The 16,217-nt window shown below is 55.0% G+C and overlaps 1 protein-coding gene across 1 annotated transcript in view; it reads right to left on the minus strand.

Annotated features, from left to right (window-relative positions):
* Positions 1-16,217, minus strand: part of LOC111152588 (abhydrolase domain containing 17C) — a 43,512-nt gene that overhangs the window by 2,409 nt on the left and 24,886 nt on the right. Inside the window, 1 exon segment of the mRNA XM_022511089.1 lies at positions 2,847-3,026. Coding sequence (XP_022366797.1) covers positions 2,847-3,026 — 180 coding nt within the window.

Raw genomic sequence — 16,217 nt, forward strand, 5'->3', positions numbered from 1 at the left:
AGCTGTCCTCGCACCGAAGCCCCCACCCATGGCTTCTCTTTCCGCGTCTGATCCCAGCCAAAGCTACACAGGGACACTGGCTGCCACTGACCCTGCCTCTCTCAGGCACGACTAACACGAGGAAACATCTTCCATAGACCGGGGCTCTGTGCTCCACATACGAGACCTCCCTGGATCTGCCAGGGCCACCAGGAGACAGGACAGCCCAGCTCTGGGTAGCCAAGGCGGGCACTGAAGCCCGTGACGGTAACAGCAGCCTTGCATGAGGATCCCAGCCCAAGACCTCCGGACAACGGTCACAGAACCTCTACCAGCAACTCCAGACGCCACCCAGCATTTCTGGGCGTCCCGGGGAGTGGCAAAACCTGACCGGCCGCGGGGTTTGCCAGGATTGGGGGGGGGCAATGAAATGTCCCAAATTAGCAGTCGTGTTCAGAAACCCGTCCTTCTGTTTGTGAGACGACTTCTGAGAATGTGGGAGCCCAATTATACTCCGTTAAAAAGGTATTTACTGGCAGGATGGGTCTGGGGCTAGACTCCCTGCTGCTGGACCTACAAGGAGAATCTCGAAGACCCGAGGCCGGCATCTGACTAAATGCAAAGGAGGGAAAGGATAAGAAGCTACAAACCCAGTGCGATCCGGACCCCTTCAGCCGGGTCTGTAATAGTCAAAGGAAACGGGAAATCCCTTCCTTCGGAGAGAGGAACACGGTCGGAGACAATCCTGACAGTGGGGAGCGAGGGGCCCCATGAGAGAACGTGGTTACGGAGTCGGGCTCACGATGAAAGTCAGGGTGACTGTTCCTGGTTTGCGAGCTACCGTATTAACGCTCCAGGGCACTGGGGGGGAGCGCTGGCCTTTTGGGCAGTGTCCACACCCCTACCTTCATCCAGTAAACTTGCCTCCGCTGGCCTCGGTGTCCTCATCTGTAAAACGAGCACTCTGAGACTTGACCCCTTCTCCCTGCGGCAGGGAAGACCACATGAGGCGGGGGCCACTTAGCACCCCGCCTGGGGGATCAGACCAGCCGGGGAAGGCCGGTTGCTGGCTGACTGGTAATCAATACGTTGCATTTAGTGGCCACGGCTGTATTTTAAGGTATGTGCTAATTCAGGAGTCAGGAAACAACCCATTCATTTTGTTGCCGCGGTAACTCCCAGCCTCGCCTCCCACAGACGCGCTCACCATCTCCCTCCCCACAAACGGGCGGCTCATTACCCATTCGGCACAAACAAGGCCACGGCCTGCGCGCGCCCCACTTAGCACGCCGGCCACGCCCGAAGGACTCGCCGCGAGGTCCGCTTCCTCCTGGAGCTGGAGCTCCCTGCGTGCGGGGACCAGGCGCCCGGAGCTGAGGTTCACCCAGGAGTTACCAGAAGGCTTCTGTTTGCCGGAGGAGGACGGGCAAGGACGGGCGGTGCGACGGCCATTTACATACCCCAGGGACGCTCACTCCCCTCCGGGAGGGCAGAAAGGCAGCCAGGAGGGGCTCTATCTAGACCCGAAACCGGGCTTGATTTCTGCGGGGGCGTTTTCCTATAGAAACGGCAACAGGAGCCAGCCGGCCCCGCCCTTGACCACCTCGGACCTGCTTTAGTGACGCACGACGGGGAAAGTTTAGAGGGCAAATAGTTTTTATGGAAAACACCGTCCTCGATTCGGATTTTTTAAAAAATAAGTAAATAAATAAGTAAATTCTCAAACAGAGGTATTCAAGGAACCCCTGGCTCTCCGCCTTTGCGTTTAGGGTGAGACCCGCTTCCCTTCCGTCCGTCCGCGGGATGCGCCGACAGCCGGGGCGGGCCGGGAGGACCCAGCCAGGGGGGCCCTCCATGGGCTCCCGCGGGCGGGGCGGCCCGTGGGAAGAGACGGGGGGGGGGGGGCTCCTGGGGGTGTGTCCCCTGATACTAGGACAGTGGCCTGTTAGCGAAGCCTGCAGCTCCGCTCAGCTTTCCCCTCCCCGCGCAGTATCACCGACCCACGAAGGGGTGCTGAAGCAGAGGGTGCCCGCCACCTGATGTGCATGCGCGGACCGCGGAGTCGTGCGTGCGCGGACCGCTGAGTCGTGCGTGCGCGGACCCCTGAGTCGTGCGTGCGCGGACCGCTGAGTCGTGCGTGCGCGGACCGCTGAGTCGTGCGTGCGCGGACCCCTGAGTCGTGCGTGCGCGGACCGCTGAGTCGTGCGTGCGTTAGCGAAGCCTGCAGCTCCGCTCAGCTTTCCCCTCCCCGCGCAGTATCACCGACCCACGAAGGGGTGCTGAAGCAGAGGGTGCCCGCCACCTGATGTGCATGCGCGGACCGCGGAGTCGTGCGTGCGCGGACCGCTGAGTCGTGCGTGCGCGGACCGCTGAGTCGTGCGTGCGCGGACCCCTGAGTCGTGCGTGCGCGGACCGCTGAGTCGTGCGTGCGCGGACCCCTGAGTCGTGCGTGCGCGGACCGCTGAGTCGTGCGTGCGCACCGCTGAGGGCCGCGCCAGACGTTCCGCGTGGAGCTCTCGGCACCTACCACACAAGCCCATCTGTGCACGAGCGAGTATGGGGCTGTGCGTGCTTCCAGGAGACACGGGCACTTTGGTTTTCCTCGCGCACGTACAGCCGAGTCCCTTAACCTGGGATGTCAGTTCGGGCGCGTCCTGTCATCCGGAAGAGTTCTACAGAGGACTCAGGCCCAGAAGACAAAGTCTAGGGCTGGTGGATGGGTCACCATCACGGCCACTCCCCAAGGTGCCCGGCACGGGGCCAGCCGTGGGGCTGCACTCAGGAGAGACTGATCACCACGGGTCGTGGTGGCATCTGACCCTGGGTCACTGGGCATCCCAGTACCTGCAGCGGACGTGGGAGCTTACCTGGGGAACGCGTCAAAGCAGTACGTTTTCCTGGTGTCCGGGAAAGCCACGCGCAGGCCCGACATCAGAGGCGAGTGGAGAATGACGGCGGCACACTCATACCTTGAGGCCAGGTCTACTGTGGGGACGGTCCCGATGCTCTGACCGTACAAGATGATGTTCTCGGGACTCACGCCGTACCTGGGGAGAAATCGGGGGGCTCGCCGTTAGCTAACAGACGGAAGACAGCGACAAAACCATAACACCTTAAACTCACAAAACTCCCATGGCTACTGGTTTAAAACGACATCGTCTAACTTGTACAATAAACGTGGACGTCACACAAACACGGGAGCGGCCTGTCTCAGGACGAAGGGACTGGGATTCTGCCCTCCAGGACATTTTGTGAAAACGATGCACGCTCAATGAAGTAAATACCTCATAAACCCCATTTCCTAGCTCCGGAGTCATCTCATTTCCCGTCCTCCCCCTTCAGAGCTTCTCTGATAATCACCGATTTCAGGATTTCTGAGAGAAAAGCAGAAGCTCCTCTGGCAGATTGTACTGTTTTTATTAAGAACGCTTCAAGTGAGGTTTTAATAAAATATGAAAGGCATGAGCATTTATCGGAAAACGGTACAGAGAGACGATTAATTTGAAGACAAGTCTGTTTTCTTTAGCCTCTCCGTGGGGCCAAACCACTCAGAGCCTCCCGTCTGCCAGCCGTCGCCGATCCGCTCTCTCCCAGTGTTTTGCTGGCCCCCGCCGCACGCTCCCCAGGTCCCCAGTCCCCGCGGCCCACTGTGAGCACAGGCCTGGGCTCTGGCCATGGAATGCCAGCATGATGACAAGGGCCACCTGTGGGTGGCAGCTTCAGGGAGAAGGGTGTGACCCCCCTGCCGTGGGTGGAAAGCAGACGGGAGTCACGGGGTAGGGGCGCTGGCCCACGCGGAAGAATGCAGCCAAAGCGAAGAAGTCAGAGAAGGTCAAAGGTGAGCGAGGACATGGGAGGGGAGCTCTGTCACACGGAGGGGAGCTCTGCCACACAGGCTGCAAGCACCTGGGAAATCCATGCCCCTCATCTGGTAACGCTGAAGCCCGGAACCGACAATTGCACTTTTCAGTGTAAATACCTCCTGCACCTTCTGGGGCCACGTGACCTTTGCTCCGACAACAGCCATCGGTGACAGCAGCCGTCAGCCGGTAACGGAGGGGACGGCGGGATCTCAGCCCGGCTTTTTCCCTGTCCAGCTCCCGGGAATGACACAGTGGAAATGGGGGTTCTTAAAAGGAATCAGGGAGGGAATGGCTATTTCTGGCGGGGACACGGTGTATTTACGGAAAGTTGACATCTGAGCTGTACCACGAGGGGCAGACGGGACTCCAACACGTGGGGGATAAAGAGAACTTCCTCCCCGAGCAGCGTCAGGAGCACACAGCACGGCACGGGAAAGCGTGGGAAAGCGAGAAGCAGGTGTGAGCCCGGTGCGCGGGTCGGGGGCTGCGGGGCTGAGACGTCTGGGAGCCGATGTCTGGGGCACATCTGGGAGCAGCCAGTGTGCTACGGGTCAGAGCTTGTCCTGAAGGTGAGAAGGGGCATGGGCAGCACCCCAGGGCAAGGTGACAGGAACAAAGTTAATGCTCTGAAAAGAGTCACCTTTCAGTGGCTTGAGGGATGGATGACAGAAGCATGCCAAGGGGGCAGGGATACAGTCAAGGGACTATTAAGAATCATATGGGGGTGGGGGGCAGGGAGGAGGGGGCCTGGGTGACTCAGTGGGTTAAGCGTCTGCCTTCAGCTCAGGCCCTGATCTCAGGGTCCTGGGAATTGAGCCCCTTGAACCATCGGGCTCTCTGCTCAGTGGGGAGCCTGCTTCTCCCTCTGCCCCTCCTCTTTCTCTCTCTCAAATAAATAAAATCCTTAAAAAAAAAAATCATACAAGGAAGAGAGAACAGAAGAGTACAATAAATTTTTAAAAAACCAACAGAAGAAAGAGAGGCTCTGTCCTCCCGCAGACACAGGTGCGCAGACCCCGGTCCGCCCTCTCTTTCTAAAGGGACGTGTCTGTGCGGCCCCAGCCCCTGGCACTTGGCACCACCCAATGCAACTGTGCCTTTGGAAGAATGTCCCAGGATGAAGGTCTCAAGGGTCCTTGTCTGGGCAGAAGCAGTTGGAAGGGGAGGTTATTACACAATGATCAGCAGAAAGGATTTTGAGAGAGAGGTCTGAGCCAAGAACAGGGAGCCACAGGACCCTCGCCCCAAATCCCTAAATCTGAGAGCCCGTCAGTGAGGCCGGAAGACGAGGGACACCAGAAGGTGCATCTGTAGGGTATCAGCAGACCGCCACACAGGAAAATGCCCTCCACTGAGGGGAAGCCATGCCGGCTCCCTCCACCACAGCCACCAGAGCTCCTTCCATCCTGGACGGGGAGGCCCACTCCAGCAGGGGTTTTCAACCCAGGGCTCAGGGACCCTTGAGGGGAGCAGGATTAAGACTGGGGTCCCCTCCTCCCTCTACAATCTTCATCTGATTCCTAAAGTTATCTCTGACCGCCCCCCAAAAAGCACAACGGCCACTGACCACTTCGTGGGATGGGGAGGTGCAGGGGGTCGGAAAACACCAGAGAGAGAAGAAACCCACATCTGGAGTGTGGTTCCTCCTTTCCCATCAGTTACGAACAAAGGAGTCTTCGAGCAAAGAAAAAGAGAAGAGGAGGAGAAAACCTGAAACTGAAGGCCACGGTTGAAGAAACAATTAATACTGAAAGTGGGAAACTCAGTGCAGCCCCCCCACCCCCCAGTCAGCATGGCATGAGCCTCACCTTCTGTGCCCCGATCCACAGGCCAGCGAGGATCACATGGGGTAACCTACACAGGGATGAGCAGCATCCCAATGCCGTCAGGGTCCTGCCTGCTACACGAGCCTCCCTGGGGCCCCACGGGACAAAGACGGGAGTGATGAGCCCACGCCCCAGGGGCATGCCCACGGGGCAGCGCAGCCGTCTCTCCCCAGGTTCCAAATCCATCCATCCTCGTCCATCCTCAGACACTGAGATCTCACAGAGGGGTTGGAGCTGCTTCGAGAAAAGGCTTGGCTCCTAGCTTCCTGTTGGCCGCACCCCACAGCCAGTACCAGCCTCGACAATTCCCAGCTTTCCCATGCTGACCCACGTCCCTGGTCACAACCAGCACTCTGTAGTCCAGGCTTCGCTCGAGAATGTCACCAGGTAAAACACAAACACACCAGCCGTAAAGGGAAAACACAATTATGTTAAAGTCAAGAACTGCTCATCAGAAGACCCCGTGAGAAAGTGAAAAGGCCAGTCACCTGACGAGAAAGCCACCTGCCACACCACAGGACCAGCCAAGGGCTCACATCCAGAATCTCTAGAGAGTTCCTCCAAAGTGAGAAAAAGACAACCAAGCCGCACACGCACAGGCACACACACACACACACAAATGACGTTTTACAAAATGGGCATTTGATCAAAGAAGAAATCTTAAATGGCAGCGAGGCCGGTGGAGGGGACCGTGGGCTTCATTAGGAAACAGGGAAATGCAGATTACACCATCACATGACACAGAAAAAACTTAAAGGTGCAGGGGACCCAGTGTTAACAAAGACAGTGAACCACAGACACAAAGTTACATTTTAGGGATATTCCTATGTGGTTGATCTATTTTGCAACCAAAAAGTACTGTTTAAAAGTTCACCGGCTACGGGCGCCTGGAGGTTCAGTCATTAAGCCTCTGCCTTCAGCCCAGGTCGTGATCTCAGGGTCCTGGGATGCAGCCCTGCGTCCGGCTCCCTGCTTCTCCATCTCCCCGCGCCCCACGCATGCTTGTGCTCTGTCTGACTGACTCTCTTTCTCTCAAATAAATAAATAAAATCTTAAAAAAAAAAAGTTCATGAGGTAGTTCAGATACGGAGACAGCCCTCACAAAGACTGTTAGAACTCACGGTAGATTGTCTGCTAACAATAAACCTCATAAGGAAACAAGAGGCCATCAAAAGTATGTCTCAGAAAGACAGTGTGGGAAGAACTCATGCCGCCACGTTCAGTAAAAAGTACCCTACAAAAACAGGGTCACAATTACATGCCTTTGAAAAAAACCTATACATGGAAAAGAGACCTGAAATCAAGATACTAAAACGGGAATGATGTGGACCTTCATTCAAGCAGTGAGAGTTTTCATTTCCTTCTTCTCTTTTTTAAAGTCATCTCTACGCCCAAGGTGGGGCTTGAACTCACAGCCCCAAGACCAAGAGTCCCACGCTCCACAGACTGAGCCAGCCAGGCGCCCTCATTTCTAGTCTCGGATTTCCTTGAATTACTAGGTACTGACTTGTTTAAAAGCACCAGTACGTTTAGGTACTGTCAGGTCTTTCTGCAGAGGGTCGGTAAGCATTCCACTCCGCGCCAGGGTTCCTGAGCTAGACGAGTTTTGCAAACTGTAGAGTGCTGGTCCAGTGCTCACGCTGGTCAGTATTACATTCGGGGCTTTCCCACTGCTTGTTCCTGCCTTTACCAGACTGTCTGATAACAAATGAGGAACTGGAAAGAGGGCCGGGTGGGGAGGTATCAACGATTTTCGGTGGCACTTATAAGGGGCCTCTGTTCCCCTTTGCAGAGGAGGACCCTTGAGTGTGTCCTTTTCACCACTGGGGTTTTGGTTTTGGTGGAAAAAAGGTACAAGATTGATAACCTCTATTCTAATGGTTCCAAACTGAGAAGTATCTGAATTTCTTGGGAACTGGGGGGAATTAAAAGTAAATTCCCTTACTGAGAAATTTTCTGTTAGTAGAAATTCCAGTGGGTTTGTGACTTTCTCAGACTACACGCTGAGGGATATGGAGTAAAAAGTAGGGCCAGGTCCTAAAGCCCCTTTAGCTCTCAAATTAAATAAAAAGAAGGAAAACACAGCCAGTAAACGGAACCTGCTCACAGAGGCCATGGGAAACACAGGGCATTCTAAGATTATAGCTTTAAAAACAAAGGGCAGGACCCAGTGCAAAGTATCCTTTCAAAAACATCAGTGACCAAGTCCCGAACCTCCGCTCTGAAACGAAGCATTTGTGCACCGCTCGGCCCGGGGAAGCCGGTAGGGGACGGCACCCAGGTGAGCCGGGCGGCCAGGGCAAGCGGCTCAGCAAGGCTGCGTGTGGGGGCCGGGAAGGTCAGGGAAACCAAGTACACACAGACAAGCCCAACCACAGCCGGGAGGTGGCCTCCGCCATCAGACCTGGAGGGAGCACCCTGCAGAGGTCAAGCCCCCCCGGGGGATCTGTGGAGCAGGCGCAGAGGATAGGAACTCGCCTAGGAGCAGGCGCAGAGGATAGGAACTGGAGGCACAGCCGTGAACTGGGAAGAACTTGGGCGCCAGCGCAGCTGTGCGCTCCCAGGACAGTGGATGGCACCAAGCCACGGCGGCAAAGGCTGGGTGGGTTCAGACAAAAACACCAGGGAAACTTGGCCCATGTGCGTGGTCACGAAGGCCTGTGACTGCGCAGTGACGTGGGCCGCCCGGGGGGAGGGGAGGATGTCAGGATGGGGGTGGGGTGCCGGAGGGGCGCGTGTTCACACCATTCCTGGCAGGCCCCTCTCCCGCTTCCAGACCAACTCTCCCCTCTTTCCTTCCGCTCCTCCTGGAGCACCTCGCGGGGCCCCACCCTGTCCTGCAGTGTCCTCTCTTCACGCGTGCGCCCCTTGGACCTCGCGTCCAGCCTGAGCCCAGCGGGCACCTGACACCCAGGAATGGCGCGATGACTATCTGTGCCCTGAGCGTGTGGCTGCCTGGGCCTCCAAACACGGGCCTCCCAACACACGTTCATGCGCTGACACCGTGGCCCAGCCCAAGCACAGCCCCAGCCCAGCCCAGCACCCAGCCCAGCACCCATGCCAGCCCTTTCTACTGGCATTTCTCCCTGATGGCCCCCATCCCTTCAGATTCAACACCGCCCACACTGGGCGCATCATTCCCCCTCCCCAAATCTTTCCCTCTCCCCCCCATCGCCAGAGCCTTGACTGCCCGGGCTTCAGAATGCGCTGGGTTTCTCGAGCTTCTCTCCCCTGTCCCCCACAGACTCTCAGTCACTGAGTCCTGCCGTTTCCACCTCTGAGATGTTTGTGGGATGATCGCGTTCCTGACACCACTGCTGTGTGGTGGCTTCCTGGGGTTAAACAAGCTCTCCCTGTCGGTTCGGCACATGAACGACAGGAACATCCCCACAGGCACCCAGGGTCTGTGACTCATGGATCTTTCTGGAAGGCTCACCATGTGCCTCCACCTCCCCCGCCCCCGGAGGCTCACAGGGCCCAGGGGGCTGGGAGTGCTCAAAGCCCCCACCTGTCCCGCCCTGTCCTTCGGGTTCCTGGGTCTCGTGCTATGGCTGGGGAGGAGGCTGGTGTCCTCGTTCCCAACCGCTGACCTGGTTTCCATCCCGCCCGCACCCACTCATCGCTGACCCTGGTCACTCCCACTGCGCACCCCTCCTCTCCTCTCTCCGCCCATCTCTGCCCCCGATGCCATTGTCTGAGCTGCGGCGTGACAACATTCCCCACCGCCTTCCATTCCTATCAGGAGACATCTCCCTTCTCCCTTAAAAAGAAGACAGACGGGGCGCCTGGCTGGCTCAGTTGGTGAACCAGGTGACTCTTAACCTCGGGGTTGCGAGTTAAGTCCCATGTTGGACACAGAGATGACTTAAAAACAAAATCTTAAAACAAATACAAGAAGAGACAGAGAGTAAAGAAGAAACCCGTGTCATGTTACTTTGCTAATCACACCCCTCTGGCAAACCACCGTCCCTGGGGTAGAAATTCACGTACTGAGATGGTCCCCCACGGTCTGGCCCCACCTCACTATCTCAACCTTCTATCTTCCCTCCAAACGAACCTGCTCCCGCAGTCAGACCCTGCGCTGTATCCTGCACACCCCCTGCCTGGAAGACTCCGGGGTCCCACCGGCTTCACATGTGTCTCCTGGACGCCGGTCGGCATCTGGTCCTCTCCCTCCTGAGCACTCAGCCGAGGACACAGCGACATGACGATTTGTGCAGTGGACCAGGACGGGACTGTAAGCCCCACACAGGTGCAGGCAAACAAAACCTACCCTCGGGGCTCCCCCAGACTTCAGAGGCTTTTCTTCCTTTGCATGGGACGTGGCTCCAGCCAAAGGCTGTTTTCAGACCCATCACAACCGAATCCCGCATATTGTTATCATTCCGATGGCGAGACAATGCTCTCCAAGCTCAGCATTTTCCTGAGGCTCTGATGGGAGCTTCTAGACTCTCTGGTCTGCAAACCAGCAGATGAGTCGGTCCATCAAGGACCACGATGACAGCTAGTGAGCACCGATTCTGGTGTGATGTAAGATTTACTTAAGACCCAACGCAGGAAAGTCAAGTCTCCCAAATTTTGCCTGGGGAAAGCAACGGCCCCCAAGAACCACACCCTGGAAACCTACAATCCTCCCCATCCCAAACCTCTCCAAGGCTCTACCACCTTCCTGTGTCACAAGCGACGTCGAGTTCAGGTTGGCCATCCCCTGCATAGGTCTCTGCTCCCATTGGCTCCCATCGGCACCCAGGACACACCCCAGGAACCCGGCAGCCCAGGACCTCGAGAGCCAGAGCTGGGAGGGTGTGTCCTGTGGGAACAATCCGTTCGCTGATAACATACAACATGTTTGTTTTCCTTTTAACATGAGGCTTTCTTTCCTGCCTACAAACACGGAGAAGGGGAGCCTCCCCAAGACACACGCATCCTGTTTAAGTCAGCAGACCTTGACTCTGCCCTATATCAGCAGCGTTTCCACTTATCTTCACAAGAAGTGTGCTTGGCACAGTTCCACGCACTTTGAAGTCAATATTTTAAGTATTTCAGAGCTAGAATTCCTGGTGGAAATATCTTGAGACGTAGGATAAAGATAAATACACAAGGTAACATGAATGTTAGCTGAAGGACGAGATCGGGGATGGTGGGAAACCCCAAAAACTTTAGGGCACAGTCTCAGAGTGAAAGGCTCGCCCCGTGCAGGGAGAGCAGGTGTGTAAACAGGACCCGCCAAAAACCATGGGCACAGAAACGTTGGTGAACCAGGCTTTCACTTTCTGTAGCCGAAGCTTTACAAATGTGCACCTTCTATTTAATTATGAGGAAGATGAAAAAAGCATCAATCACCCGAAACATGCTTGTTTTCCCTTTTCAAAAATACACCTGCGTGGGCGCCTGGGTGGCTCAGTGGGTTAAGCCGCTGCCTTCGGCTCAGGTCATGATCTCAGGGTCCTGGGATCGAGTCCCACATCGGGCTCTCTGCTCAGCAGGGATCCTGCTTCCCTCTCTCTCTCTCTCTCTCTCTCTGCCTGCCTCTCTGTCTACTTGTGATCTCTCTCTGTCAAATAAATAAATAAAAATCTTTAAAAAAAAAATAAAAATAAATAAAAATAAAAATACACCTGAGTAGGTTTAGACATTTTTGGGGTACACTTGATGTTTCACAAACGGACTTCTTATCGGTCATTAATTCCAATGATGAAAAAGCAAAGGAAACACGCTTCAAAGTAGCCACTTCATGAGTGCGGATGGGGAAAAGTAACAATTTGAAAGGTCAGTGGCGTCAGTTGTAAGTTTGTTGCTTTTCTTGTGATCAAGGGAATGTGCTTAAAAGAGACATTTATAAACAAGATAATTATAACCTCTGGAAGTTTCACTAACCCCAGAACATTCAAGGTATTTTCTCAACAGCAGTTATCAAATAAAATGTGGCAAATGCACAGTGGAAGCGGCCGCATCCACTTGAGATTGACAGTGGCACAAGGAGAAATGATGTGCTCCCGGGTTATGAGTTTTGGGGGAAATAAGGAACCAAAAGTGATTCAAACCAAGAAAGAATAAGAAAACCAAGTCGAAGTTGAGGCAAAACGAGTATCCTGGCAGGTGGGTTTCTCGGAGCACAGGGAGGGGATGATCAAAATGGGGACGAGGGAGTCAGGACACACAGAAGTGGAGCTGGAAACCCCCCCGCAAAGGAGGGAGGAGACAGAGCCAGGCCGGCAGGGGCGAGAACTCACTTCTAGAAGCAGAGGGATGCAAAAGGAGGGGGAGCCCAGGCCGGCAGGGTCGGGGAACACACACGAGATCCCAGGACGGCGCCCGGGGATGGCGGGAAGGAAGAAGCCCGTGGGACAGCAGTGTTTGGGGTTGCTCAGATCAGATGCGTCCATGGCAAGTTGTGCTGGGGGAGGGGCAGAACGGAAGACAACCCCACAGCCAGCGGCTGGCAAGGCGGGCACAGAGGGAACCGGGGAGGAGATGACGGCATGTGGAATTCTGTTTGTTCCATTAGGAAGTCAGTCTGGGAAGACAGAGCCTCAAGTCACTGCAGCATCTCAGGAAGGCACATAAGCCAGACTCTCAGAGGCATCGTAAGAAAAAACCTTCCTGGGGTGCCCAGCTGGCCCAGTTGGTGGAACACTGCCACTCTCGATCTTGGGGTCGTGAGTTCGAACCCCAGGCTGGGGGTAGAGGAGATGACTTAAAAATCTTTGAAAAAAGGAAAAGAAAAATCTTCCTGAAATTGCTGTGATGTCTGTACTAGATGGACCGGGCCCTGGGCACCCCTCAGCCTCCCCCTGGTCGGGGCTCAGAGGAAGCCAAGCAGGGGGCAGGCGGTGGCCGGGAAGAGCCATCCGGGCCGAGGGCATTCCAGGAAAACACACCTTGGAAGCAACTCACGCACAGCCCTCCAAACGTATCAGGACCCGTGTTTCCCGAGTTCTACAAAGCAGCGGCCCCCCTTTGGGAATGGCCTTTCTCCTATGTGGGATGTTTGAAATTTCCTTCCAAATGGGGGGGTGGGTGTCAGGCCCAAACCCACCCTCAAGACAACTTCGTTCTCTCTGACATTTGAGAGACTGTTCTCTGTGTCACAGCGAAGATAAACAAGACCCGGCATGCCTTAATTTTAACTAAAAACAAACAAAAAAAAACCCACTTTGCAGAAGAAAAGGCAGAATAACATGAAGGATATAAAATCAACTCTCTAGATCTGTTACAATTAAAATGGGAGAATCTGCTGGAGCTTGTCTGAGTAGAATTGTGCGTGGAATTGTGCTACTGACAACGGAAAGTCTCCTGCATTCTCTCATGATCTACCGTGTTGGAAAGGCCAGAAAATGCTGCTCCCCACCCCCCACCCGTGCCCCCGGCTCCACAAATACCTGGAAATGGTTAGAATCCCACCTTCCCTACTTTTTTGAGAGAATTCCATGAGCGGGCTTAGGTAAAACGTCTGACACAGACATCTGACCAAAAAAACCCATTTAACAAACAGCACTTCGCTCGCACCGAACACAAACACGGACTGACAGCCAGATACAGCCTTGCGGGATCTGCCTATTCCGTACCCAAGGATCACAGCCAAAAGGAAGGTAGACATCTCATGACATCTCTGCGATGGGGAGAAACTTAAAAAACATCTAATTTCAGGGCCGCCTGGGGGGCCCCAGCCTTTAGGTGAAGCGTCTGCCTTTAGCGCAGGTCGTGATCTCGGGGTCCAGGGATCGAGCCACACATCAGCCTCCCTGCTCAGCACCGAGTCCACTTTGCCCTCTTCCCCTCCCCCTCTATGCTCTCTCTTGCTCTCTCTCAAATAAGTAAAAAAAACTTCCAAAAAACAAAACTCTCATTTCATGATCTACCTGTTCGCCCAGCCTAAACATTATTTCTTAAAACGGGATGCTCAAGAATCCAATTCCTAATTATTTTATCCCTCTGTAAGGTGAGTTCTGACAACAGTTGTGGTCCAGACGCGAGACCCGGGTCGGTGAGTCTGCCCGGCTTGACCCTGACTTGCAGACACAGTAGAACTAGGAATGTCGAACTAGGCCTTTCGTCCCATCGCTGAAGCTATCTCTGTCCATGAGAGCATCCTTGGAGGTCACATCCCGGGGACGGAGCATTTCTGAGCGCCCCTCCATCTCTGCGCCCTGGAGATGGCGGTATGAACACACACCCCGGGTGACCACCGCTGGGACGGGCAGAGCTGGAACCAGGATGGTCAGTCCGCATCCCCTAGGACACCTGTGCGATCTTCTGTGGAGCCTGCAGAGGTCACCTGCGTCCCCACCCAGAAAGGCCCTCCCTGTAAGGAGGAAAGAGAAGCTGACAGAGGGGGCTGGCTGGCCATTCACGTGCGTATCCACACGGGTGGACCTGGGTGGGGCTGGGACGAGCCTCCTGGACGCTGGGCTCAAACCAGTCGTTTGCGAGCTCCTCGGTGCGCGGCCATGACCGCGTGAAGGTGTGAGGCTGGGCATCTGCACAGCGGGCTAGAAGCACAAGCAGACTTTGAAACCAGACCACCCGAGGTCTGACTGCTGGCCTGCCCTGCACCCATGGCCCAACCGCTCTGAGCCCCACCTCACAGGGGGTATAAGGCCCCCTCCCAGGCTTCAGGCACGAATCAAAGGCAGTGATGAGGGAAACTCCATGATGGTCCTCCCGGCCTCCTGGGGCTGCTTTCCAGCTTCCACGGACCAAAAAGGCACGAACAGGACTTAACAGCTCTGAAGCCCGCGGGCAGGCTCCTTCCCCAGCGCAGGCGGGGCACTGCCCGACTCTTCCTGGCGATGCCCTTTGGGCGGCTTCGCGTCCACCCACAAGGCAAGTCTGTTCGCTAAGCCCTACCCCTGAGCAGACCCAGCAAAGAAGCCCCTGCCCCTCCTCGACAGCATCTTCATTTCCTTTCTCTGGGGCTGAACCCCCGCTTTGGGCCTGTCTTGTGTCTTTTCTCCTCACGTCCCTACTCTTCCTTCTGCTTCCAGAACCTTCCATCTTCCCCCACATCCTCCTTCTTAAGAGCACAGAAAGTTCACGGCATCGATCATGGAAACATCACAAACCGCAGGACAGGGATGGAGAGACCCTTAGAGATCATACAGACGGATCACTTTATTTTATAGATAAGGGGACTCAAGGGGCACCTGGGTGGCTCAGTGGGTTAAAGCCTCTGCCTTCGGCTCAGGTCATGATCCCAGGGTCCTGGGATCGAGCCCCGCATCGGGCTCTCTGCTCAGCGGGGAGCCTGCTTCCTCCTCTCTCTCTGCCTGCCTCTGCCTACTTGTGATCTCTCTCTGTCAAATAAATAAATAAAATCTTTATTAAAAAAAAAAAAGATAAGGGGACTCGAGCTTTAAGAGGTCACTAACCTAACTCAGAGTCGTAATCACTAAGACAGCTGCTACTTCAGGGCCCCAGAATATGCCTCAACCGGGAGGAAGAACTAGGATTTCTACGAATGACAAACGGGCCAGCGAAAGCATCACGTCGTGGCACGGCCTCGGAAGGGGGCGGGCCTGTCCGAATCCCACCCTGCGACTGCTGAGCCGGCTGCGCGTTTGCCAACCTGCTCTGAGCTTTCCTTCTCCTGTGTGTACCGTGGGCTCCCGTCCCCCGAGGCCAGTGTGTAGCTCTCGCTATCATTATTTGCCACCCCCTTTTAACGCAGAGGTGAAGCGAGCCGGTCCCTGCCCCAGCCTGAGCATTTCAGGTGTAGTAAATAGTGCTTTCATAGTGAAGACTCAGGGTGCCTAAGGGGCTTAATTAAGTAATTAATTGAGCGTCTGCCTTCAGCTCAGGCCATGATCCCGGGGTCCTGGGATCAAGCCCCACATCGGGCTCCCTGCTCGGCGGGCAGCCTGCCTCCCCCTCTGCCTCTGCCCCTCCTGCTGCTCGTGCTCCCTCTCTCTCTCTCAAGTAAATAAATAGAATTTTTTTTATTAAAAAGCAAAAGATTCTGTTTAATGAGAAGAGTGTCTGTGGAGGACCATGGGACGTTCTGCAGATGGACGGGAGCACAACACTGAGGGCATCAGTGTCCCAGAAAGGCTTAAATATGGCTAAAAGGGTAAACTTCGTTCAGGTGTATTTTATCACAATAAAAGGAGGGCGGGGAGCAAACACTCTTCTTAAATCTGACTTGTACTAATTATTCTATTTGTTTATTTACTTAAAGTGGGCTCTGCACTCAGCGTGGACCCTAGCACGGGACTTGAACTCGCAGAGATCAAGACCTGAGCTGAGACCAACCGTCCGACGCCTAACTGAACGCGCCCCCTGGATCCCCCGAGGTTACGCCCCTTGGAGACAGGACAAAGGAACGTTCCAGCTCTCCTGGAATTCTAAGTGAGACTTTTACTACAGGAGTAGAAACAATAAGTAGTAAGTAAAACAGTAACAAAGAGTAAAATGCGGGGTTTTTTTTAAATTGTAAAATCTCCAAAGGCCAAAGGCTGTGAGGTTTTCAGGAACACAGAGAAACGCGTCCCAAAGACGGGTATGTCACCGCTACTGTGTTCTTGGACCAATCGAGCAGACGGTCCTGCCC

The sequence above is a fragment of the Enhydra lutris genome, unplaced genomic scaffold (assembly GCF_002288905.1).
Source record: "Enhydra lutris kenyoni isolate GAN:26980312 unplaced genomic scaffold, ASM228890v2 scaffoldscaffold29, whole genome shotgun sequence".
Classification (NCBI taxonomy): Eukaryota; Metazoa; Chordata; class Mammalia; order Carnivora; family Mustelidae; genus Enhydra; species Enhydra lutris.